The sequence below is a fragment of the Sturnira hondurensis genome, unplaced genomic scaffold (genome assembly GCF_014824575.4).
Source record: "Sturnira hondurensis isolate 20B ecotype Veracruz unplaced genomic scaffold, ASM1482457v3 Scaffold0019433, whole genome shotgun sequence".
NCBI lineage: Eukaryota > Metazoa > Chordata > Mammalia > Chiroptera > Phyllostomidae > Sturnira > Sturnira hondurensis.
The window spans coordinates 1,079,149-1,102,708 of record NW_028092064.1 but is presented as its reverse complement, the minus strand read 5'-3'; the positions used below and the strand labels follow the sequence as shown (position 1 = coordinate 1,102,708).

Below are 23,560 nucleotides of genomic sequence, written 5' to 3'. Positions count from 1 at the left end.
GGCAGGGCAGGGATACGCCCAGGAAAATGTGTGCTGGGTGGCCGTAACCTTCGGCTTTGCTTCAGAGGAGGTGGCCTTCTCTGCTTGGGTCACTGGGTGGGTTTTACTTTCTGGGGACCCCTGCCAAATTCAAGGATGTTGAAAACCACGTGTCCTGGTCTTCCTCCAGTCTTGGCTGGAGGCTGGTCCTCCTCAGGCCTGTGTTCACAGCTGTGCCCCTACTGCCCTAACCCTGAGCAGGTGCGTGGCAAATGTTTGATGAAACTGGCTGGAAGGTTCTGCAGTGCTGACCCTTGGTGGCCAGAGTCTTTAAAGTTACAGGAGCCTGGCCTTGAACCCTCTGAGCTTGTTTTCTGAAGGCCCATCCCAGTGGGGAGTCCCTCTCCTTTGAAAGGCTGTCACATGCTAGAGGTCAGCCCCTCTGCTCAGCATCTGGGGCAGGTCTCGGGGCCGAGTGGCCCTCTGGCCCCCACCTCCTGGAAAAGGGAACCCACCCCTTCCCTTCACCCCCTCCTCAGTCTAGTGGGTTTAGACTCACCACTTAGCAGACGAAAGGGACTTTATTCATTTCACGTTTAACTCATGGACACAGGAGGCTTGAAGCAGTTTTTGAAAGGGAAATGGTCTTGCCCGGCTTTCACCCCACCGTGGCCAGTGGCTGCTTCTTCAGTACAAGGCCACTGTGATTATGTCCCCCCTACTTGCATCAGGGGTGTCACCTTCTGAGCATGCATGGCCCTGTGTGGCTATTNCACCACTTAGCAGACGAAAGGGACTTTATTCATTTCACGTTTAACTCATGGACACAGGAGGCTTGAAGCAGTTTTTGAAAGGGAAATGGTCTTGCCCGGCTTTCACCCCACCGTGGCCAGTGGCTGCTTCTTCAGTACAAGGCCACTGTGATTATGTCCCCCCTACTTGCATCGCGGGTGTCACCTTCTGAGCATGCATGGCCCTGTGTGGCTATTCCTGGAGTTGCTATGAGATGAACCTTATGTGGTGACAAAAGGCGACGCCAAGTCCCTTCCCAGTGGTCTCAGTTCAAAGTGCTGTCAGCCTGAGCCTGACTAAAGCGCAAGGCGAACAGGGACAGGGAGACTAGGCTAACTTGCTTGGTCACTGCTTGGGTTGCCTGATAGCAGAACCCCTCCTTCAGGTCTTGGACCAGGGCTGTTATTTGGCCTTTTCACCAGCAGAGGGCAGCACCACACGGGCAGAAGAGGAGTTGGAAGGAGCAGGGTGCAGGGTGTGGTAGATGGGACCCTCTTGAGTCCTCAAGTTTCAGACTCATCAGTCTCTTCAGTGGAGCCATCACTCTCTGCATCCACTTTGCGGGTGTGGTGGAGGGTTCTCCAGGAAAAGCCAGCCCGGTGAGGGGTCCGGGAAGGCAGGCAGCTGGCCTCTGAACTGGCAGTGACTGAGTTGACCAGGTCTGGGATCTGGGCCAGCCTGAAGGAGGAAGGAAGCCCCAGAGGGCAGCAAGCTGCCTCCCATCCAGAGACCAGGACCTCCATACTCACTTCTGCATCTGAATCAGACCATGGACTGTGTTCCCAAGGGACTCAGAGAGAGGACACCTCAGGCCTCTGCTGGCCCCTAAACCCTTCTCTGACCCATGGGGATGTTACGGACAAGCAGTGTGTGAGCCCACGATGGGGCATTGCTGTGCCCGACTGAGGTCTGTCCCCACAAGGGGGCAGCACCTCCCCACGAGACACTTACAGTCGCTCCAGCTCCTCATCCATGGCTGGGTCATGCATCAGGTCCCCTTTGTCAGGCAGAGCTCCTAGGAGGTAATTGGGGGCACAGAACTTAATCTGAGGTCCTTCAGCCGGGCTCTGGTCAGACAGCCCCATTCCCAGCAGATGCCTCTGTGCCCCTTATCGGCATATCTGCCTATTTGGGCTGATACAAAGGATATGGGGAACAGCTTTCGAGAGAAATTTGAAAGGAATTCTATCAGGGCAGAGAGCCTTGGGTACTGCTGGGTGAATTTACTGTTTACAACACTTAGTAGCCCTGCTGCCTGCCTCGCCCCCACCCCCGACTTGGGGCAGAGACCACAGCTAAGGAGACATCCCAGACCTCAGGGTCACTGCTCAGATGGTGCCAAGACGAGATGGTGGGCGGTGGGCTGTGAGCTGGTGCAGGGCGGGGTTAGTCCTTCCTTGAGGCCCCCCAGTACTGGGCTGAAGAGGAGCCAGAGATACAGGATGCGGCCCAGGCTAACCACAAAGACCTCTGGGGAGGGCCCGGGGTGAGGAGAGGAGACTGGTCAGGAGCAGACCGAACTCTCTTTGGCTGAAGCCACCAGAAGGAGAGCTGTCCCATCTCTCTGTCACACTCCCTCTCCTGTGGCTTCCTCAGCTGTGAACTAAGGGAATCAGCTCTTTGATGCCGGGGGAAGGGACAGGGGAGAGTCTGGACGCTCCAGGGAGCCCTGGACGGTGGGAGGGAGGGCAGAGCTGACGTCTGCTGAGAGAAAGACTTGCGCCAACCACCTGTTCTGGGGGAAGAGCTGGCTGGTGGTCAGAACCTAGGTCTGGTGATCAACAAGGCTGGTCTCTAGAGGGTCTCAGTCTTAAAATGACCCACTAGTTCAATTCCTGACTTTTCCAAACCCTTCTCAAATGGTGCCTCCTGGTTCCTTTTGCTCTAAGTCAGTGGTTTTCAAACTATGTGTCATGGAACCCTCTCGTTTTGCGGTGGCCTTGACGACTAATGGAGCAGGCTGCCAACTGGCTGTAGCCAGGGGCCTCCAGGTCTGTTTTACACACGGAGCTGCAGGTGAGGGCGGAGACCAAACGCTGCTTTCGGGCTCCCACTCTGCCCAGCACTGGTGCTCCGGAAAGTGGTTGACTGAGTGTCCCTTTAAAGGCCCTAGAAATAGTGAGGGCGTGTGGTCAGTCCAGGCGGTGACTCAGATGCTAGTTAGCTTTTCCTTTTCCTGCCTAGTGGCTGTGACTGGTGGAAAGGAAAGGAGGGTGGTCAGTTACCTAGGAGTGTAAAAGAAATCCTAAGCAAATTTCCACCTGCCACTCCCTTGCTCTTGACTTCTGACTCCTACTGTCTCTTTTCTGTTCTCTTCCAGCCAGTGACCTCGGCTGCCAGCCTCTCTTGGTCCCCAGACCTGTGCATGCCCCAAGCACAGACTCAGAATAACGGCTGCCTGGTGGCATCAGGGCCACCTGGGCCCTCAGTCCAGCTGGGGTGTGGGTGCCTGTGTGCCCCAGAGCACCCCAGCAGGCTCCATACTGTGTCAGACCTAAAGCATCTAGGCTGGCACTGGTCTCCTGTGGCTGGTCTCTAATGCATGGTAAAGTTCCTTCCTTTGACCCCATTCCCTCAACCGGCCGAGGAAGGGGAACATGGGTGTCTCTTTGAGACTCGAGAACCTGGGATCCCCAGCACACCTGGACACCTCGAGGAGGGAGATAAGAAGCCTTCAAGCTCTCCCAGATGGTGACCTGGTGGCTCCTCCCCAGGAGAGCAGCGGGTGTGGGAGGAGGCTTGGGGAGTGGTGAGTGGGGATGGCCGACCAGTGGGGATGAAACTGAGCTGAGCTGAAAAGAATATATTCTTTTGATGGACAAAAAACCTGGGCCAGTGCAGGCCTCCCCCCACGCCCTTTCTGATCCTTTTCAGATTAATCAGGTTTTTTTTCCCAGCTGGGAAAAAGGCCTCCCCAGACACACCTTTGTATCCTGTTCACAAAGGATATATAATCTCCAGAGCCCCTGAGTAAATAGTCCTTTGCAGGCCAGGCCACGCCCCCGGACAGAAGTCGGGGTTCTGTGGAGAGGGGCTGGGCATGTCTCTGCCTCAGTGCTTCATGTTGGGACAGGGCAGGGAAGGCTGTCCCTCCCTAGGGGGCGTGAGAGGCCGAGGGGGCACAGTCTTGTGTTCTGCACATTCTGGCCTCGGCCTCAGAGCCTGCCGAGAGCTCACGGCAGAGATGGCGGTGCCTCTTCCTCACGGGACCATTCTGCCAACAGAGGCAGCTCCCACAGGGCTCCGTGCCGTGTGGCGGGAGGAGGCTGGCCGCAGCTAGTGCTGGCTTACCTAGGGCTTGGTTGGTTCCGTGGTGTTTTGAGAGAGCCACAAGGAATCCATAGAAGGTCAGTCTCTGAACATTGCCTAGGACCTCTCTGACGACAGCTGGGGGTGGGCAGCTAGGAGAGAGCACAGGCCAGGTTCGAAGACCAGCACACCTGACTGTCATCCTTCCGTCCACACCTTCAGGCCTGAAGGGTGCTGAGACGAAGAGACCAGACTCTCCTGGGGGAGCATGGTGGATGTCCAGGAGCAAGGCCTTGACTGTGAACATGAAGGGCTGGCAGGTTCACCAACTGGTGCTTTTACTAGGAGGGAGTGGGGAGGGGACGGGAAATGGCAATAGATGACAAACAACCTCGTCTAGGAAGAAGCCAACGGTGGCTGCTCCGTCTCTCAGTGGACTTTGTGCCACAGGTGGGTGGCTTCGCCTTCCCTTTCTGCAGAATGAATTCTTGATACAGGGAATGTTCCTCCCTCTCTCCAAAGCGTGAGGGCCAGTCTATCTCCCAAGAAAGAGAAGGGGCTGAGTGGGTCTGGTACCTTGGTCTTGCCCAGGGGAAGGCAGTCCTCCCCAAGTGAGCAGCGGGGTCTGGGCGCAAGCAGCACCGCTCCAGTTTATACTGCGACCCTTGAAGCCCTGGGCCAATCAGAACAGCCTGCTGGAGGTGTGCTCCGGGGCGGCAGCCAGCCTGTGGGGCTCCTGGGTTCCCTTTCTCACCTGTACTTGTGCCGGTCACACAAGCTCTCCAGGCGCTGGTAGAACAGCGAAGCCTCGACTCCCTCCAGCGTGCTGGTCTCCCCCAAGGCGGGCCGCTGGCGGTGCTGCCCACTGGAAGACGTTGGCACGATCACCGTGTTGGGGTTCTTGCCCGACAGCAGGTCCTGGTAGATGGCAGCCACACTCTCCAGGAACTCTGGGATGGAGCGGGGAGGGGCAGAGGTCAGGCAGGGAGGACATACTTCACCCTTCCACTGTGTCTTCCTTTCTGCTAGTTGGGCTCCACTCCAGCATCAGTGTCCGGGCCATGGCGCACTGAGAGCTGGAGCCCTTGGCCTCGTGTGACTATCATGCTCACGAGTGACACGACCATGTGTTTCAGCTCAGATGTCCTCTCCTCTGGGCAGTTGTTCCTGGACCAGGTGAGACCCCCATTACGCACCTGCATGGCACCCTGTGCTTCTTCGTAGCATTACCCACTGATGAGTTTTCTCAGTAGCTGGTTGCTCACTCTGCCCCCTGGCTGGCCCGGGAGATCCTCAAAGGCAGGCACCATGCCCTGTCACCCTCCCTGCCCCAGCACCTGGCACATGCTAAAGGGCCATAAATGGTTTTTAAAGAGTGAAGGCGTGCACGTTCCCACTAGTACTGCCCGTCATCTGAGGCCACCTGCCTCAAGGCTGACTGCATGTTGGAACACTGGCCAGCGTGGCTCAGTTGGTTGGAGCGTTGTCCCATAACCAAAAGGTTGCAGGTTCAATTCCCAGTCAGGGCTCATGCCTGGATTGTGGGTTTGACCCCAGGTCTGGGTGTGTGCAGAAGGCAACTGATTGACATTTCTTTCTCTCCCTTCCCCTCTTTCTAAAAGCAATGAAAGAGGTCCTGGGGTGAGGGTAAAAAAAAAGACAAAGAAAGCATGTTGGAATACCGGTGTGGAAGAGAAAGCCTGCCAGCTGGGAATTTACTTAACATTTGGAATGGCTTTTAAATTCTGTAGTTGATGTGGTGTTAGTGAGCAGTGACTCAGGGCTCCTCTCGCAGCCGATGGACACCGCGGCTGCACGGCAGTGACGCCAGGGCCCAGCGCTGCGGCTAGGCGAGGGGCGCCTGGGGAGGAATGGAGGGGAAACGCCCTCCCAAACTTGGCTGCTCCTCTTCTAGGGTCCAAGAGCTTTAGAGAAACAGGAAACAAATGCCTGGAGCTGTGAAGAGCCGGCGGCGGTAAGACCCAGGCCCGAGGGCTGCCATCGGGAAAACAGAATGTCATATCTGAGCGAGGCCAGGGCTGGCTGGGCCACCAGTTGGCAAGAAGGCCATGTCCAGGCTCCAATGACAGCCTCCTGTTTACTGGAAGAGTTTGTTTTAAACAAGTTTGTTTGTGGACACAGTCAGCAATTTTAAACCCAACATTCCATCTGCTGTTGTGTGTGTGAGTGGCCATGCATTTGTGTTTATCCGCCTGTTTTAATCCCACCTGATTCCAGAGGGGATTTAAGGGCACAGCTGGTGTGTGCTGGGGAGCAGGGTGGAGCGTGAGGGAGGACCGCTGTGTGCTCACCGAATGCTGTGGGGGAGGGAAAAGGGACAGGGACACACACACACACGAGGCTGGGCCTGGGGTCCTCGGATGGCAGTGACTCAGCAGAGCCCTCTGTTCAAGTTGGGCTTCACCACTCCTTAGCACTGCTACCCAGGTCTGTAAGCCTCTCTCTTAAAGCAGGGTCTGCGACCTCCTGGCCTGTTAGGGCCGGGCCGCACAGCGGCAGGTGAGCTTGGATGTAATGTGCCTGGTTCCACCTGAAAGCATTCCCCCTCCCTGGTCTGTGGGGAAACTGTCTTCCACAGAACCGGTCCCTGGTGCCAGGAAGGTTGGGGTCCACTGTCTTCAAGGACTGATCTCTTAGGACTGTTATAAGGATTAATGGCCTCGGTGCTCTGGCAGGCACACACTGCGTTTTGATAACTACTGAACTTATCGGGCAGTGTTACAGTGGTGTGTGGTGGTGTTCTCATTATCACTCAGAAGCATTCGCCGCACCGCTGACTGCGCTTTTGCGAGTCTGGAGGACGCTGAGGCAGTAGGCTCTGCACATGGAGTCCTACGGCCACCAGCGACAAGAACTGGACCCCTGTGGAAGGGCGGGAGAGCGACGTGTGTGTGGGTGGGCGCAGAGGTGGAGTGGGCAAGGGGCAGGGGAGGGACACGCCCTGCGACGGGAGCCACGTGGGCCCTGGAGACTCTCACCTGAGTAGTAAAACTGGATCTGGAAGGCCAAGAGGAAATCTGAAAAAGACATCAGGCAGTCCACGGCGTCATCCATGAGCACAATCCTGAGGGGGAGAGAGAGATGAGTTTGAGAGAGAGAGAGAGCGAGAGCCATTCCTGGGGCTCTAGTCTCCCTTGGAGCAGCAAGACATTGGGACAAGGCCCCCCCCAAGTCCCTCCCAGTCACCTCACAGCTTCATCAGTGGGGATCTGCCACCAAACTGAGCTGACCGCCGCCCCCCACGGGCAGGCTCCCACTTTGGTCTCTGTTACCAGCTTGTGGATGGGGCGTGAGGAGGGAGGGAAGGGGGCTGGGTAGCAAGGAGAGGGGACACTTGTAATGCAGCCAAGCTCTCTCTTCCTAGACTTCGGCAGTGAACCCTTTCATGCTGCAGTGAGGACTGTCTAATTCGGAATAAATACAGCTGATCAGAAAAGGCAAAAAGAACAGCCAAGAGGTTTCAAAGGGGCTTGGCAACGGCACTGGGGTTTAACAAGCCACCGAGGACCAGAAGAGCCACAGGCCCCTCCAACCCAGGGACACAGCTGGCAGACAAGGGACGAGGGAACGGAGCTCCCAGGGACCCCACACTCGAGAGGGCAAGGAACCTCATGACATCTCGGCGGCTACTCTCACAAGCTGACTGCCTCCTGGTTTTTCCTCCCCCTGGTTCCTCCCACTGCACACACGCCGCACAGGGAAAAAACGGAAGAGATCAGACCAAAGCCATACTCGTACTCCGGCCTCCTCAGAGAGAGGACAGGAGAGAGAGACGTGGGCATTTGCTGGGCCCCGTCCAGGTGCCAAACTCATCTGCGGAAAGGGCGCCGGGACCCCAACCTGCTTCTGGCAGGGTCCGTCTGGCTTTAGCTTTGCATTTTTTAAAAAAGGTTTTATCTTGTTTTCTTGTGTATTTTTCCAAATCTCTCCCCACATCCCAGGGTCGCAGGGTCCCCACACTGGCAGCCGCAGCAGCCCTGGGGAGGGGCTTTCCAGAGACGGGAACGTAGGCAGTCCCCTGGACTTCCTCAAGGCAGGTGGCCCTGGTTTCGGGTTCCCCCCAGGAGTGAGGACAGTCCCTGCATCTGGTCTTTGGTGGTGATGGCGGCAACAGTGGACACAGGTGCACCACTTACTGAGTGCCTACTTCCTGGTGGCGCCGCACAGGAGTTTGACCTGGGCTCAGTTCTCCCCACGACACTGAGGTAGGACTCGCCCTCGGTCCCACTTCACAGGCGAGTGGACCAAGTCTCAGCGACGTTAACCGCTCAGGTCAGTCACAGAGCTGGAGAGTTCGCCTGACTGCAGGTCACACTGCCTCTTAAAATACAGCATAAACACTCACCGTTATTTCCTAGTTCCGTGGATAATTTCTATTCTTTATTTTCACCTATATATGGAGGCCTAGCTGTTTCTCATGTATCTCTTGGGGAAGAAAAAAAAACTGCCCCAACTACCCAAAGTTGAACATTAAAATTCTAGCCGGAAAAATTCAAGGTCAGAGGGTGGGAAGACGCAATGCTGCTGAGGCCCAGAGGAGGGCGCCCTGGTCCCTCCATTAGTGGTTCCTGGGACCAACTGAGCCGGAGGCAAATAGTCATTCCCGTTTCTCATAAAGGCTAGCAGAAAGGAACAGAGAGGGCTCGAAACCCAGATTCTGTCTGCTCGACCGGAGAGGCGCGAGAGGTAGAGAGCTGGCAGAAAGTGAGCTCTCCCAGACTGCGGAGGGAGGCAGAGCCACCAACACCCCAAAGCGTCTCCATTCCCGGCTCAGCAGAGAAGTCCGCAGAGGAGAGGAGCCAGTGACGGTTCCTTCCTGCCCCGCTCCCAGGACGGGTAGGCACCCGACCGGCCTGAGGTTAATTACTGAGGAAGAGCGCCAGGCTGAGAACGTCCCCAAGCAGGAAACTGCGAAGGGGAGCCAAAGCCTTTGAAGATGCTCCTTGGCTTCTCTTGTTTATCACCAACCTGGACCCAGAGCTCCTGTTTACAGCATTTATCTCCATTTACTATTTCCTAATTTATCTATTTGTTCATTTACTTATTTTGCAACACAACTCAAATACCATAAACCCGCCCTTTGAAAGTGGAATGCACTGTGTTTAGTGCATTCAGAGTTGTGCGACCGCCAGCACATTCGGACCCCAGAAGCAACCCTGAGATGGGACTGCACTCGCCAGGGCTTCGGAGGCAGCTCCCGTAAGCAGCGCCCTCTCTCTGCCACCGAGAGAACTGGAAGCCGCACACAGGGCCTGCCCGCCAGCCTCAGAACGGGCCTGCAGGCTCCCATCAGGGCCGAACGTTAGGACCCTCATGGGCACCAGGGGGTGAACCGGAACACGGCCATCAAAGGGCCCGGGGCCCACCAGCGTAAGAGTGGTGGTCTCTGCGGAGCAGGGCGGCTGTGTGCACCCTGGTCCTGACCCCCGCTGCTTGGTGGGCTGAAACTTACAGCGGCCAGGGGGGACCAGCAGGCTAGCTGGGGGAGGGGGAGGGTGGCAGGGGCTTTCGTTCTGAGGGCTGTGTGGCTGGGCCCCAGCAGCATGGGTGAAAAGGATGAGGGGTTTTCTTGATTGCAAGCAGTGAGATGCTGCCGGAAAGCCACTTGGATCTTAGCTTTTGTTATCAGCGATACCCCCATTACCCCAGTCAGCCAGAAACCGGGAGTCTTCCCGACGTCCTGGGAACCCCCGCGCCTGCCCACCCACAGCAGTCAGTCACCAAGTCCCATCAGTCCTACCCCTGACATTCCTTTTGTGTCCTCCTCCACTTTCGTCCACCGCTTTAAAAAAGTTTCTTTTTATTTATTGATTTGAGAGACAGAAACATGGGCCTGTGGGCCCAATTATTTATGCATTTGCTGGTTGATCCTTGTATGCGCCCTGCCTGGGGATGGAGCCTGCGACCTTGGCGCCTCATTGGGATGATGCTGTAACTGGCGGAACTGCCCCACCAGGGCTCCGCCTCCACCTCTCTTTCCTGGACAACTGGAAAGATGACCTCTTCCTGTTTCCTCCAACCACTCTGGCTGGCTTTCTAATTGAGTGGCCATACTGGGGTCAGAAAGATCTTTTTTAAGATGCAAATGTGACCATTTTACAACTCACAGGCTCCCATCACCCTTAGAGCAGAATCCCCATTCCCACCCTCCTGTTCCGTCCTCTCCCTCCCCTCTCCTGGCTTCTTGAGGCCACACAGTGACCCTCACTGTACTCCAGCCACACACCCCCTTCAGCGCTTCCCTCCTTCCTCAGGCCCTGCAGACAAGCTGGTCCCTCCGGTCCCTCCACCTCTAATGTGCCTGCCCTCAGGCCCCTCTCCTCCCCTGCAAGGTTGCAGCCCCACACAGCACCTCTCTGGGGGCCCTTCCTCATGCCAATCCAGGGTCAGCCTCCCGGCTATGGGCTGGCACCGTCACCAGCTACCTCCTGCTACCTCCTCACACTGTTTGTGTGCGCCTGTGCCCCAGGACAGCGAGATCGACCAGGTGACAATGCTGCCTCTCTGCTGCCTGACCCCGGGGCCCAGTGCGGTGCAGGGCACCCAGCTGTCACTCAGCACGTTTGTCGAGCACAGGAAAGTATAAACAGAGGGGTCAGTGTGGCCACAGTGCCCTTTCTTTTCCCCGGCCTGGGGGACGTCTGGACACTACATGCAGCTGCGGGCAGTCCACTTAAGAGCAGTAAACGGACCCGTGGCACAGGGGCACAGAATGGTGCAGAGGCCGCTGCCCTGGACATGGATGACTGCATTTAGTCTGCGGAGGTGGAGGCCGAGACCTGACTTTTGAAGGGCTGCCTGCCTCTGAGGGGTGCCACAGGGTTCTTGGGTCCGGCTCCAGAACACTTTTTCAAGCTTCTCGGCTCTGGGACGGTGGCTGCTTTGTGAAGGAGTGAGCATCTTGTTGCTGGAGACAGCCAAGCAGAAGCCTGAGAAGGTGAGCACTTCCCACGAGTCTGAAGGAGCCTTGCCAGCCCTGCCAGTGTCGTCCCGAGTGTGGGCAGAACTAGGGGCTCCCAGGGGCCAGCCTGGCTCTGCTGGAGAAGTCTGCTGTCTGGGAGACTCTGGGAGGGACTTTGGCGGTATCATGTGCTGCACTGTAGGGAAGGGCAGGAAGGGGTTCTTCTGGGCCTGGGCCTTTGGCGACAGGGACAGGCCCATATCCCACAGACAGCTAGTTCCTTCACCCTGAACGCAAACTTGTCCCCACCCCAGAGGCTCGAGAAGGACTCTCTTAGAGAGGAGGTCGTCCACACGTGTTTTCCAGTTGATGACAGTTGGCTCAACACCCCTCCCTGCCAGAGGCCTTCAGCGAACGTGCCAGCTGCTTCTGACACCTGGAGGAGCCGGCCGCCCCTTCTTTGAAGTGGAGCCAGCGTGGAGCTACTGCCAACAGGAGTCTGTACAAATCTGTTGGGTTGTGGAGGGATCCTTGCAGGCCCTGCCTCCGGGCCAGAGAGAGGGACGCCGGGGGAGAAGTGAAGGCACTTTAGTCCAGGCTGCCTCTGGGCAGAACCGCATGAAGGGTGGAGTCCAGCGCTGGCGACTGCAATGGAGAAAGAGCACTTGGCAGGGTCCGAGCTGACCCTGAGGGGGCTGGCCATGCTCGCCCTCCCTTGCTGACCCGCAGCAGCTGGGATGGCTGCTGGGGGTACGTGGGTCCCCAGGAAGCAATAGTTTCCAGGCTGAACCCACTGACTGGCCAATTTCCTATTCTCCCGTAAGGGTCAGGGTTCCCGGCCTAGTGGCTCGAGCTGCGCCGATCCCTGGAGTTCTGGGTCTGCAGCCCTGGGATCAGATCCCAGCTCCAGGACTCACTGGCCAAGTTACCTTTTCTCTCTGAGCTGCAGTTTCCTCATTTGTAAAGAGGAGAGACAATCATTGTTCCTGTTTCCCAGAATGCTTGTGCAGAGTCAGTATGATGATGTACTGTACCTAGTGCATAATGAGCACTCAAAATAAGTGTAAGGTAGCCCTGGCTGGTGTAGCTCAGTGGATTGAGCACGGGCCTGCGAACCAGAGGATCACGGTTCGATTCCCAGTCAGGGCACATGACTGGGTTGCAGGCCAGTCCCTGGCAGGGGACACATGATACATTGTGTGTCCTCGGCAGAGGCAACCATACATTGATATTTCTCTCCCTCTCTCCTTCCCTTCCCCTCTAAAGATAAAAAAAATTGGAAGAGCTCAAAATAGCAAAGAAAAATATAGTCGAGAGGAAGTAAGTGTTGCCAGCATCCAACCGGGCAGAGGCTCGGGGGCGGAAGCTATCTTATTTCAAGTCCACTGCTGGGGGTAGCCAGCCCCAGGCAGGGCCAGAAAGAAGAGCCACCTTCCACGCCTGCTCTGCTGGTTGGGAGCCACACGACCGGTTGGGGGCCACACGACCGGTTGGGGGCCACACGACCGGTGTTCCTCATGAGTGCAGCTGAAGGGTGTCCTAAGCCCGTCTGGGCTCACAGTGAGCCTCTGCAGTGCCTGGGGGGAGGTGCCCACGTGTAGCACAAGCTGCCGCAAGTCCAGGCCCTTGAAGCAGCGTGGGATGTCCAGGCCCCTGTCCTGCCCTGGTCCAGCCTGCACCTTCAGGGGACCCCAGGCGCCACCTGCCAGTGGGGCCTCAGAAGCCAGACCCAGAGTGCAGGCAGTGAGATGAGGAGGGCAGCAGCGACTACTCTCCGTCAGGGGCCGCCTTGTCTGCGCCCTGCGGCCGCCATCCCATTTCCCTCCCACATCAGTCCTGTGAGCTGCGCTCGGTGAGTGTCTTCACGGAGAGCACGGTTTGGGTGGCTCAGAATGGGCACGAGCTGTGTGCGCAGAGCTGCAGTTCTGACGCTGGTCCCCAGACTCCAATGGTTCCTAAACCACTTGCAGCTGCACCGGGCACAAAACAGTGGGCTCTGTGCTCTCTGGGCTGTGTCACTTCCTGCCAGGGGCCTTGTCCTTCCTGCCTCTTTCAGACTGTCCTCAGGCCGGCTGGAAGCTTAGGTCCCAGGGACGTTCCCTCCAGCAGACAGCCTGGAGGACCCAGCTCACCACTTACACCCACTCCTGGTCCCTCCAAGCAGCCTTACAGCCAGGGGACCACTGTCCGTGCTGTTAGGGTAAATCCAGGCACTGCTCGCTTCATTGCACTTCACAGACACTGCATTCCACACAAATTGTAGGCAATGTCTTCCACTGGTAGAAGGATTACGACTTGGTTTATTGCAATGCTCACTTTACTGCAGTGGTCTGGAACTGAACCCACGATGTCCCCAAGGTGTCCCTGTACCCAAATCCAAAACATGGCCACGAACTCCTCAAACTCCAGCCCGCTGGTTTCTCGCCTTCTTCTCGGTCGAGGTCCTCTCGGTCGTCGCTGCTGAAAGCCTGGCTTCCCAGGCTGCTGGCTTCCCCCACGGCTTTCCCTCCTGCCACTCCCAGCCTGAACCCGACGCATCCTTTCTGCTTTCAGTGGAGGCTTTCAAACCTCAGAAAATCACAGAGAATAACATGGCAAACACCTGTGTACCCATTAGCCCACTCCATCAAACCGTAACACCTCCCACCCTTGCCTCCATTTTTAGAAGCTTTGTAAACCATCCCGCAACCCATTCAAGCCGCACGCGAACCCCTCCCTCGTGTTCCTCCGCCTTCCTCCTCAGGGGTCACCTCTGACACCTGGGGGTTCTGCATGTGTTTACCGAAACACGGTGGCTAAGCATCCCTTTCCATGTCTTTGTGCTGTATTAACTCACACAAATGCCTGTATCTTTAAAACATTCGGTAGTTTTTTCTTTTGGCTTGAGTTCAGTTCAGTAACTAGGTTTCTTGCGATTTCTCGACGCGTGTATACGAGTACGTCCCTGCGTTCACTTTAGCTGCTGTGTAGAACCCCACTCTCTGAGGGGGCCACGCTTTGTCCTTTCTAATGCGGGGACACACAGCTGTTCCGGTGGCAGCTATCGCGAACAGTGCTGCACGAGTCCTCGCAAGCAGGCACACTCTGGAGCCTTAAGACCTGCCCCCACTGCTTCAAAATGATGGTGGCGGTTCACACCCCCAGCGGCAGCCCGTGCGCGTCCCGCTGCTCCGTACCCTCGGCAGCCCGTGGACGCCAGACTTGTCCATTTTTGCTGCTCTGATGGGTGTGAAGTGGCATCTCGATTTTAATTGGTGTTTCTGATTACTAGTGAGTTTGGGCATGAAAATATGCCCATGCATTTACTGGCTGTTAGGGTTTTCTCTTCCATGTATTGCCTGTTCATATGTTTGGACTATTTTTTTATTGATGTCATTTATCTTTTTCCATTGATTTGTAGGTGTTATTTATAAAATATTAGTTTTTTGAATTTTTAAAATTATTATTTATTTATCTTAGAGGGGAAGGGAAGGAGACAGGGAGAGAAATATCAATGTATGGTTGCCTCTTGTGTGTCCCCTGCTGGGAACTGGCCTGCAACCCAGGCATGTGCCTTGATATAAAATATTCTTAAAAGTTCTGCAGACTATCTGCTGTTATATACATAACAAATACCTCTTCTAGACTCTGGCTTATCCCTCGACTTCATGATTTTTTTTGTTGAATAGAAAATTTAGATTCTTAATCGCTCGGTAGTGGAGCGGTTTGGGGCTCGGCACTTTCGCTGCCGTGCCCTCAGGGAAGTCTTGCATCCGAGCGGCCATTTCTCCTCCCCGTTGACCACCAGCTCCACGAGGGCAACTGCGTTTTGCCCACTGCTCTGTCCTCGCACCTGAGTGTGCCTGGCACCCTCCACAAACAGTGACTGAGTAAACGAGTGCAACTTCGTTTGTGGTCAAGTTTACCAATCTCGTCCATTGCGCTTGGGCTTTTTGTATCTTGTTTAAGAATTCTTTAACTACCTGGTGGCCATAAAAATATCTTCCTCTACTCTCTTTCAGAGTGTGCATTTCACACTGTGGTCTGTAACCTCTGTGAGACTGACTTCTGATCACGGTAGAGATCTGCCTCACACGATGTGGGGAAACAACTGCCCCCCCCACTTGTTGAGTCCTTCCTCCTCCCACTGCTCTGCAAGACCACCTTTTTACACGCCAAGTTTTTGCACACGCATGAGTCTGCTCTGGCTTGTCCAGGAGACCCATTTGTCTGTCCTCACTGAACACACTGTGTCCATCTGGATGGCCTTATAATAATGTCTTGACAGCTGAGAGGCATGTTCATCTATTCCTAGTCCTTCAGGTCTCAATGTCAACATCTCTTCCTCTCGGAAAAGCCTTTCGCGAGGCCTCAGGTCAGGCTGGGTCTCCTGTCTGTACGTCCCCACTGCACTTAGCACTTCATTGACGCAGTGTCTGCCATCTGTCAGTCTGTATGTTCCCTGAGGGCTGGAACGACACCTGTTTTGCTCACTGTCACAGCCCTTCCACAAGCACCATGACCAGCACATAAGAGGCATTTGGGGAATGAAAGGATGAGGAAGGAAGGGACAGTGTTTTGAAGAAAGACCTTTTGGGGCAACAGCGATACTGTTGGATGGCGAGTCGGATCTAGGGAGGGAAGATATTCCCGCTCGGAAAGATGCCACAGGGGACAGGCGTACCCTCGGCGCACGGCGTGAGGTCCGGCAGACAGCCAATGGTCAGTGGACATTTGAAAAATAAATTATAGGAATTAAACTTCCCATTCACTAATTATAATTTTTAAAAATAGGTACTATATGGCCCTGGCTGGGCAGCTTAGTTGCTTAGAGCATCAGCCCAATACACCAAGGTTGTGGGTTCAATCCCTGGTGAGGACACACACAAGAATCAACCAGTGACTGCACAGGTAAGGGGAACACCGAATTGATGTTCCTCTCCCTCTCTAGAAAAAATCAATTAAAAACTTTTAAAAACAAAAATAGGTTATACATTTTGAGGGTTACATGAGACGTATTTTACCTGCATTATATCATTAAATCTAAGAGACAGGTGCTATTTTTATCTCCATCTTACAGATGGAGAAATCGAGGCTTGGAGAAGTTGCTCAGTGCCACAAGCTGGTCAGTGAGGGAACTGGGATTTGAATCCAGGGCTGTCTGTTTCCAGGAGCCGAGTCCTTCACCATTAGGAACCACTGAGTGACGCTCTTCAATGGGGGTGGACTGCTATGTCTAAAACTGGATTCTTCAGTGTTCTGTGTGCTTTTGAAGCACTGTGTGTATTCCACATACAATCACATCGAAGGAGACTTTCCTAGGACTCGGGCCTTCAGTGAGGGGAACAGGAGTTAAATCCGTGGTTCAATAAGCCCTGCAGGTGATTCTGTGTGCAGCTTTAAATCTTCACCCCCGGAACGCCGCTTTCCGTCCTCGTGTCACTGGGGCCTAGAGTGAGTTACAGGATGATGGTCCCCGTGGCCCAGCCCGGAGGAGGCCAGAGCAGCAGGCAGCCCTGTCTGACCCGCTCTTCATCATGCATTATTTCCTGAGTTGTGTTGTGAAAAAGGCCAGAAAGTACTGCCTCAGGGAATCTAGGAACTTCTCATTTATATTAAAAAAATCTTATTATAATAATAATGCCAACAGTATTTTAACAGCGAGGAACTTATTTGTAGAATGTCTACAACATGCTAAGCAATTTATATATTTTTTTTGTTGAAATCTGACAACCACCCTATCATTTAGATACATTATCCCCATTTTACAGATGTGACAATAGGGCGTAGAGAAGTTAGAATAGACCCCCAAGGTCATCCAGTTAGTAGGGCACAGGTGGCATGTATACGCAGGTCTTTCTAACCTGACGGTGCCTGTGCTCTCATAGGTCAAGGCTGAAAGCTCGCACACTGCCAGGCCTTATTTTAAGCACAACTCTTCAACTATCACAACTCTTACTATTACTCTCACTTTACAAATGAGGAAAGTGAGGCTCAGAGAAATGAAAGACCTTTTCCCAAGGGCCTGGCTGGTAAATTTTGAACCAGGAATCAAACTCAAGAAGTTTAGCTTTTGCAGCCACTAAAGGCAACAACATGGCTGTTCCCCTAAAATTAAAGCTGGAACTAACCCACGATCCAGCAATTCCACTTCTGGAAATTATCTGAGGAAAACGAAAACCCAAACTCTAAAAGATACACACATCCTCATGTTCGCTGTAGTATTATTTATAATAGCCTGATAATGGGAATGATGTAAGTGTCCACTGATGGATGCACGGATAAAGAAAATGTGATTATATCTGTGTGTGGCATATATATCACACACACACAAGCACACACATATAACACACACAGTGGAACATCACTCATCCATAAAAGAGAATCAAATCTTGCCACTTGCAACAAACTGGATGAGCCTCGAGAGCACTATGCTAAATAAAATAAATCAGTCAGACTTCCGGTCAAGATGGCGGCAGAGGTAAAACGACTCAAAATTACAACTAAAATGCAGAACAACCAGCACTCAGAACCATCAGAAATCAGGCTGAATGGACACCTGACAACTACGAAATTAAAGAAACCACATCCATCCAGGCTGCTGGGAGGAGTGGAGACACAGAACAGGCTGTTCCCACACCTACGTGTGGCAGATAAAAATTCAGGAGGGATATCTTGGGAGCGGGGAGCCCCAGCCCCACACCAGGGACCCCAGCCCAGGGTTCCAGTGCCAGGAAGATAAATCCCCACAACTTCCGGCTACAAAAATCAGAGGGGATTGAGTCAGTGGAAGAAACTTTGGAGCCGCAAGCAGTTCCCCTTAAAGAATCCACACACTGACTTAGACCCATTCCCTCTGAGCTCCAGCACCTGGGTAGCAGTTTGAAAGGCACCAGTGGGACACAGGGTGAAACTAATATGTCTGGCATCAAGGCGAGGGCCAGGGGACAGCTTTCTCCCAGACAGAAATGTGAGCTGAGGCCACATTTCTGAGGCCCCTTTTCTGAGCTGCCCCTCTACAGATCCGCAGAGTTGGCAGGCAAATGCCACATCTGAGACTCCATCAACCTGGCTAACACTGTTTGCCCTGCCCTGAAGATCCCCTGAAACTCCATCCCACCAAAATTACAAGTCCACCCAAACTGTTAACTGTGTCTTTTCCATGTGAATGGCTGGCCTTGGCTCAAGCTTCACAACTTCCTAAATCCTTTCAAACAAGCAACAGCTGGCCTCAGTGAGCCCCAACTCCTACACTTCTTGCTAAGTGGCCCTAGGCCTGGCACTAGCAGCAAACAGCCTAGATTCACAGCTTGGCTTTGCCTGGGAATCTCCAAGCCCAGCACAAGTAATAACCATTTCAGATTGCTTTACAGCTCAGGCTGGGTGGCCCTGGGACAACACACAGGAGGGGGCTGACCATGGCCTGCACCACCCAGGAAACCCCAGAGCCTGCACACACAGTGGACAGATACAAACCACGTCAGAGCACCACCACCCTGCCCCTGCACAGCTGATCCTCCATGGCAGGTGGAGGTTGGTGGTGAATGGTCACAGCCAATCTTTGCAGCTGACTGGCCTGGAGAAATCCCTCCCATTGACCTGCCAACAGAAATCAAGGCTCAACTACAAGAGGAGGGTGTACCCAGCCCACAAAGCAAGCTTGCACAGCAAACAGACTGGTGGGCTGCCAGAGGTGGGAGCTGGGGGGTGACATGGGTGAAGGAGGTCAAAAGGTCCAAACTTCCAGCTTTAAAATAAATAAGTCAAGGGGATGTAATGTACAGAATGGTGTCTATAGGTAATAATATCGCATTGCGTATTTAAAAGTTGCTGGGAAATAGATCTTAAAAATTCTCATCACAAGAAAAAAAATTTTCTGTGTGGTGACAGATCTTAACTAGACTTACTGTGGTGATCATTTTTGCAATATATACAAATATCAAATGATATTATACACCTGAGACAAATATAACATTACATGTCAATTACACCTCAATAAAAGACACCACCAATGACGACCGAGAAGTCTGGCCTTCACTGCACAGTCTGGATCACAGGGAAAGCCCCAGCCCTGAGGGACAGAGACAGGGGTGCTGTGGTGGCCATTGGGAATAAAATTACTTAGTGACTCCCACTGCTGCAGGGCCGTGCGAGGTGGAGGGGACCCCTGGCTGGGCATTGCCATGGAGTCTGCTTGTTCTTTCCTGTGTCTCCAGCTCATACCTGCCACCCCAGGGCCTGGCTGCGGTGCATGCATCACGTACGTCAGGTGCGTGTGGGGATGCCATGCCCCTGGACAGGCGCTGGGGTACGGCTGCTGGGGATTACACTCTTTCACCCACATGTCATCGCAGACAGGAGCCTCCTCCTGTGGCCTGAGTAAAGCGAGCCCAGCAGTGAGAGAGGACGGGCAGGGCCTCTTCTGGAAACAGTAATGCCTTCAAGGCCTAGCCACCCCATTTGCCATGCCAGTCAGAGGGCTGGGCTTGTGCTGGGGGCAAAGCCAGGATCCTGAACAAAACGAGAAGAGCTTATAAGACCAGTGCACTTTCTGGGATAGGCACAATTCTCTACACACACACCAGTGTGGGCGGTATTTGGGAAAGCATGGCCTGGGAGGTGCGGCGGACACACAAGCCAGATGCTCACACAAAAGGAGAAAACAAACTTCTCCTAGTTCTGCATTCACCTCCAGTCTTGCAGCCACTCTCCTGAGGGTAACCCTAGCCAGGGGTGTCCAACCTTGTGGGGTCTCTGGGCCACACTGGAAGAAGAGGAGCTGTCTTGGGCTGCACATTAAATACACAAACACCAATGAAAACTGGTGAGCAAGAAAAAGGTTTTAAGCAAATGTACGATTTTGTGTTGGGCTGCATTGTCCTGGGATGCGTGTGGCCCGTGGGACTCAGGTTGGACACACATGCTAGGCGTTCTGCTGTTCATGCTCCTGCTCCCGTAATTTGCTCACTCTGCTGTTGGCCTAGGCTGGCTGCAGTGCCTCCTCCTCCCACTGAAGGGCCTGAAGTTTCTGTCAGACAGCAGGCCTCTGGGTGAGGAGGCGTAAGTGCCTGGCACAGTCGGACAAATATCACCAGAAGCCCTTGGTGTCACTAACTGTAAGAATCTGCGGTAGAGGATTCTGTTCCTTCTACTCTAACTGGCAGTGCTGACATACGTCAGACTGGAAGGATCTGGGAGATGGGCCCGGCAAACACAAGCTGTGGCTGCTGGGGGCTGAAAATTGTACAGAAGGCTCGCCCTCCTAAACTCACCCCCGCACGGCAGGGGCAGGAAAGGAGCAGTGACAGAACCCTAGGTGGCGCATCACAAAGTGGGGGCAGGCAGTAGCCCGTACCCAAACGATCCTCTTCTAAACCGAACGCCAGGCTGCCTGAGCGGCCGGATCTCTGACTTACTTGTCACTGTGCCCCCGTGTGCACTACAGCTCCTGGCGCGCGAGAGGCGCTCCATGAAGCACCGACACACGCTACACGCTACAACGTGGTGAGCCCTGAAGACAGGCCGAGTGAAAGAAACCAGTCACGGAGGACCGTACATTATATGGTTCTATTTATTTTAAATGTCTAGAGTTTAAAATAAATGGCAAACTTACAGGGACAGAAAGTAGTTCAGTGGCTGCCTGAGGCTGGGGGTAAGAGGGGACTGGAGAGTCATGGCTCCAGGGGACAGGGTTTCTTTATGGCCTAATTAAAATATTCTGAAACTGACTGTGGCAGTGGATGTAAATATGTTTTGTGAATGTACTAAAAGTCATTGAATTTAATACTTTACATGAGTGAATCATATGGTATCCCAAAACATTGTGAAAAAAGAAATACTTGATGAATATATAAATGAACGAAAAACGAATGTAGGGTGTAGTTTCTGACCTTTGTCCTTAGTGCCTGAGAACCAATGACCATTAGAACTGCGCTTTCAGACAAGGAATGCTCATTCACAGGCTCCCTCCCTCGGGAGACTGATGGAGCGTCTAGAGTGGGTCTCGGTGCCACACTAAGCGACAGTGACCCGGGAGCAAACGAGACTGGTAGGACGCTGTCTGCCCTCATCGAGTACACACAGGCACACGTACGGTTCCTTCTCTTCAAGAATTCTTTAGGGATTTTCTACTCACGGCCATAGCTGATTTTTTGTTATTCAGCTATACAGAAACTACGGCTAATATTTATTATGAAGTCCAGTCCTTAAGAACGCTGAGTTCCCTCCCTACTGGCCACCCCACACATACACACACAAAAATTGGGGTCTGAATCTTCCTTAAAATAATCTGATTCCAAAGGAGGAACTATTCATTGGAAATTTGAAGCTAATGCCACTTGGCTGCTTTTAAATTACACGAGATAATCTCCCACACCTTTTTCAGTCAAGGGGTGGGGGTGGGGAGTGCTGAATCTAAATCACCTTTGGATAGCAGAGTAAATTAGAATTTTAAAACTGGAACTGCAGCGTTTATCAGCAATCAGTTGCCACAGTGAAAGGTACGCATCTACTGAACAACGAGGGAAACGAAACCCTCTAAAATTCTGGGCACTAAACAGGCTTTTTGCACATGACCCGCAAAATGAGTACGAGCCGTGAACCGCCCTAAGGGCTGTCTGTGCCAGGCTGCCGTCCGCCCGTCGCGGGCAGCGGTGGATTTCCCATCTTCCTGGTCAGCCAGGGGCTGGTGGCTCACGTTAGGAGTGAGAGGATTCTTGGTGTAGTGTGGCCCACGCAGCTTTGGTGTCAGTGGGTCAAACCACCAGGCAGAAATGTCACGAAGTGTGAGGAGGTTGACAGCAAAGTTTCTGGATTCAAGTGAACCTGGGATTGTTTACTTATTTACATCCTCACTGATCATAGGATTTATTGATTTTTAAAAGGGGGGGCAGAGAGAGAGAGAAACATTGATGTGAAACAGAAACACTGATTGGCTGCCTCCTATACATGCCCCAATCGGGGATCGAACCCACAACCTTGGTGTACGGGACAAGGCTCCAACCAGCTGGGCTATCGGTGAGTTCGGGCAACATATTTAACCTTCAGGTTTCCTCTTTTCTTAAGTTCTTTTTAAAGATTGAGACATATCAGTTTATTTTTCTGTAAAATGGGAAGTAACCGTTTTTATAAGAATTAAGTGAGATAAGGTCAAGGAATTTAAATGAAAGAATAAAGGTAAATGCACTTATTATGATTTAAGAAAGCTGAGCATTTCAAGAAATTATTATTAAGATTTTACTTTTTCAAAGCAGTTTTAGGTTCACAGTGAAGCTGAAGGGAAGTTACAAAGATTTCCAGTATAACCCCTTTCCCTACACATGCACGACCCCCCAGATCAACAGCCCACCAGGGGGGAGCATGAGTTACATCTGAGGAACCTACACTGATACGCTATGTCGTCACCTGAAGTCCACGGTTTACATTACCGTGCACTCAGGGTGTTACGCCTTCTCTGGGCTTGGGCAATGTGTGATGACACGTATCCATCACGTATGTTGGAATACAGGCATACCTTGGAGATATTGCGGGTTCAGTCCCAGACCCACTCAATAAAGCACACACTGTAATAAAGCATGTCACGTGAATCTTTTAGTTTCCTAGTGCATATAAAAGTTATGTTTACATTATACTGTAGTCTATTAAATATGCAATACTATTATGTCAAAAAATCAATGTACATATCTTAATGTAAAGCACTTTATTGTTGAAAAGTGCTAACCATCACCTGAGCCTCAGCGAGTCACAGTCTTTTTGCAGGTGGAGGGTGTTGCCTTGATGGCGATGGCCACTGACTGACCAGGGCGGTGGTTGCTGAAGGCTGGGGTGGCTGTTGCAAGTTCTTAAAATAAGACAATGGTAGAGCCTGCCACGGCATTTGACTCCTCCTTTCAGGAATGATTTTATCCACAGTCGAGCTTCTCTCAGAATCGGAGTTGTTCTCTCAAACCTTGCTGCTGCGTCATCAACTAGCTTTGTCTCACATTCTAAATCCTTTGTTCTGTCATTTCGACAGTCTCCACAGCTTCTTCTCCTGGAGGAGATTCCATCTCAAGAAACCATTTTCTTGCCCTGGCTGGTGTAGCTCAGTGGATTGAGCAGGCCTGCGAACCACACAATCGCAGTTCGATTCCCAGTCAGGGCACATGCCTGGGTTGCAGGCCAGTTCCCAGCGGGGAACTCACCATAGGCAACCATACATTGATATTTCTCTCCCTCTCTCCTTCCCTTCCCCTCTAAAAAAGATAAATAAATAAAAATCTTTAAAAAAAAAAAGTTAAAAAAAAAGAAACCATTTTCTTTACTTGTCCATAAGCAGCAGCTCTTCATTCGTTAAAGTTTATCATGAGACTGCAGCAATTCAGTCACATCTTCAGGCTTCACTTCTAATTCTAGTTCTCTTGCTGTTGCCACCGCAGCTGCCCTTACTTCCTACACTGAAGTCTTGAACCCCTCAAAGTCTTCCATGGAGGTAAAACCAACTTCTTCCAAAGTCCTGTTGATGCTGATACTTTGACCTCTTCCCATGAACCCAGAATGCTCTTAATGGCACCTAGAATGGTAAATCCTTTCCAGAAGGTTTTCAATGCATTCTGCCCAGACCCACCAGAGGAATCACTGTCTATGACAATCTTGAATAAC

At 52.9% G+C, this 23,560-nt stretch overlaps 1 protein-coding gene across 3 annotated transcripts in view; it reads right to left on the bottom strand.

Moving 5' to 3' along the window:
• Nucleotides 1-23,560, bottom strand: part of CSTPP1 (centriolar satellite-associated tubulin polyglutamylase complex regulator 1) — a 178,237-nt gene that overhangs the window by 7,150 nt on the left and 147,527 nt on the right. Inside the window, exons 5-9 of one of the 3 annotated variants that reach the window (XR_005063921.1) lie at nucleotides 7,020-7,105; nucleotides 4,775-4,970; nucleotides 4,063-4,172; nucleotides 1,723-1,786; nucleotides 1,005-1,449 (exon numbers count right to left, since the gene is read on the bottom strand). Coding sequence is in view for 2 of the 3 variants with exons in the window: in XM_037028011.1 (XP_036883906.1) it covers nucleotides 1,275-1,449; nucleotides 1,723-1,786; nucleotides 4,063-4,172; nucleotides 4,775-4,970; nucleotides 7,020-7,105 (631 nt within the window). In the remaining variant the exon portion in view is untranslated. Of the gene's footprint in view, nucleotides 1-758; nucleotides 1,450-1,722; nucleotides 1,787-4,062; nucleotides 4,173-4,774; nucleotides 4,971-7,019; nucleotides 7,106-23,560 lie in introns of those variants that run through there. The other 2 variants (XM_037028011.1, XM_037028012.1) reach the window with 2 other exon arrangements.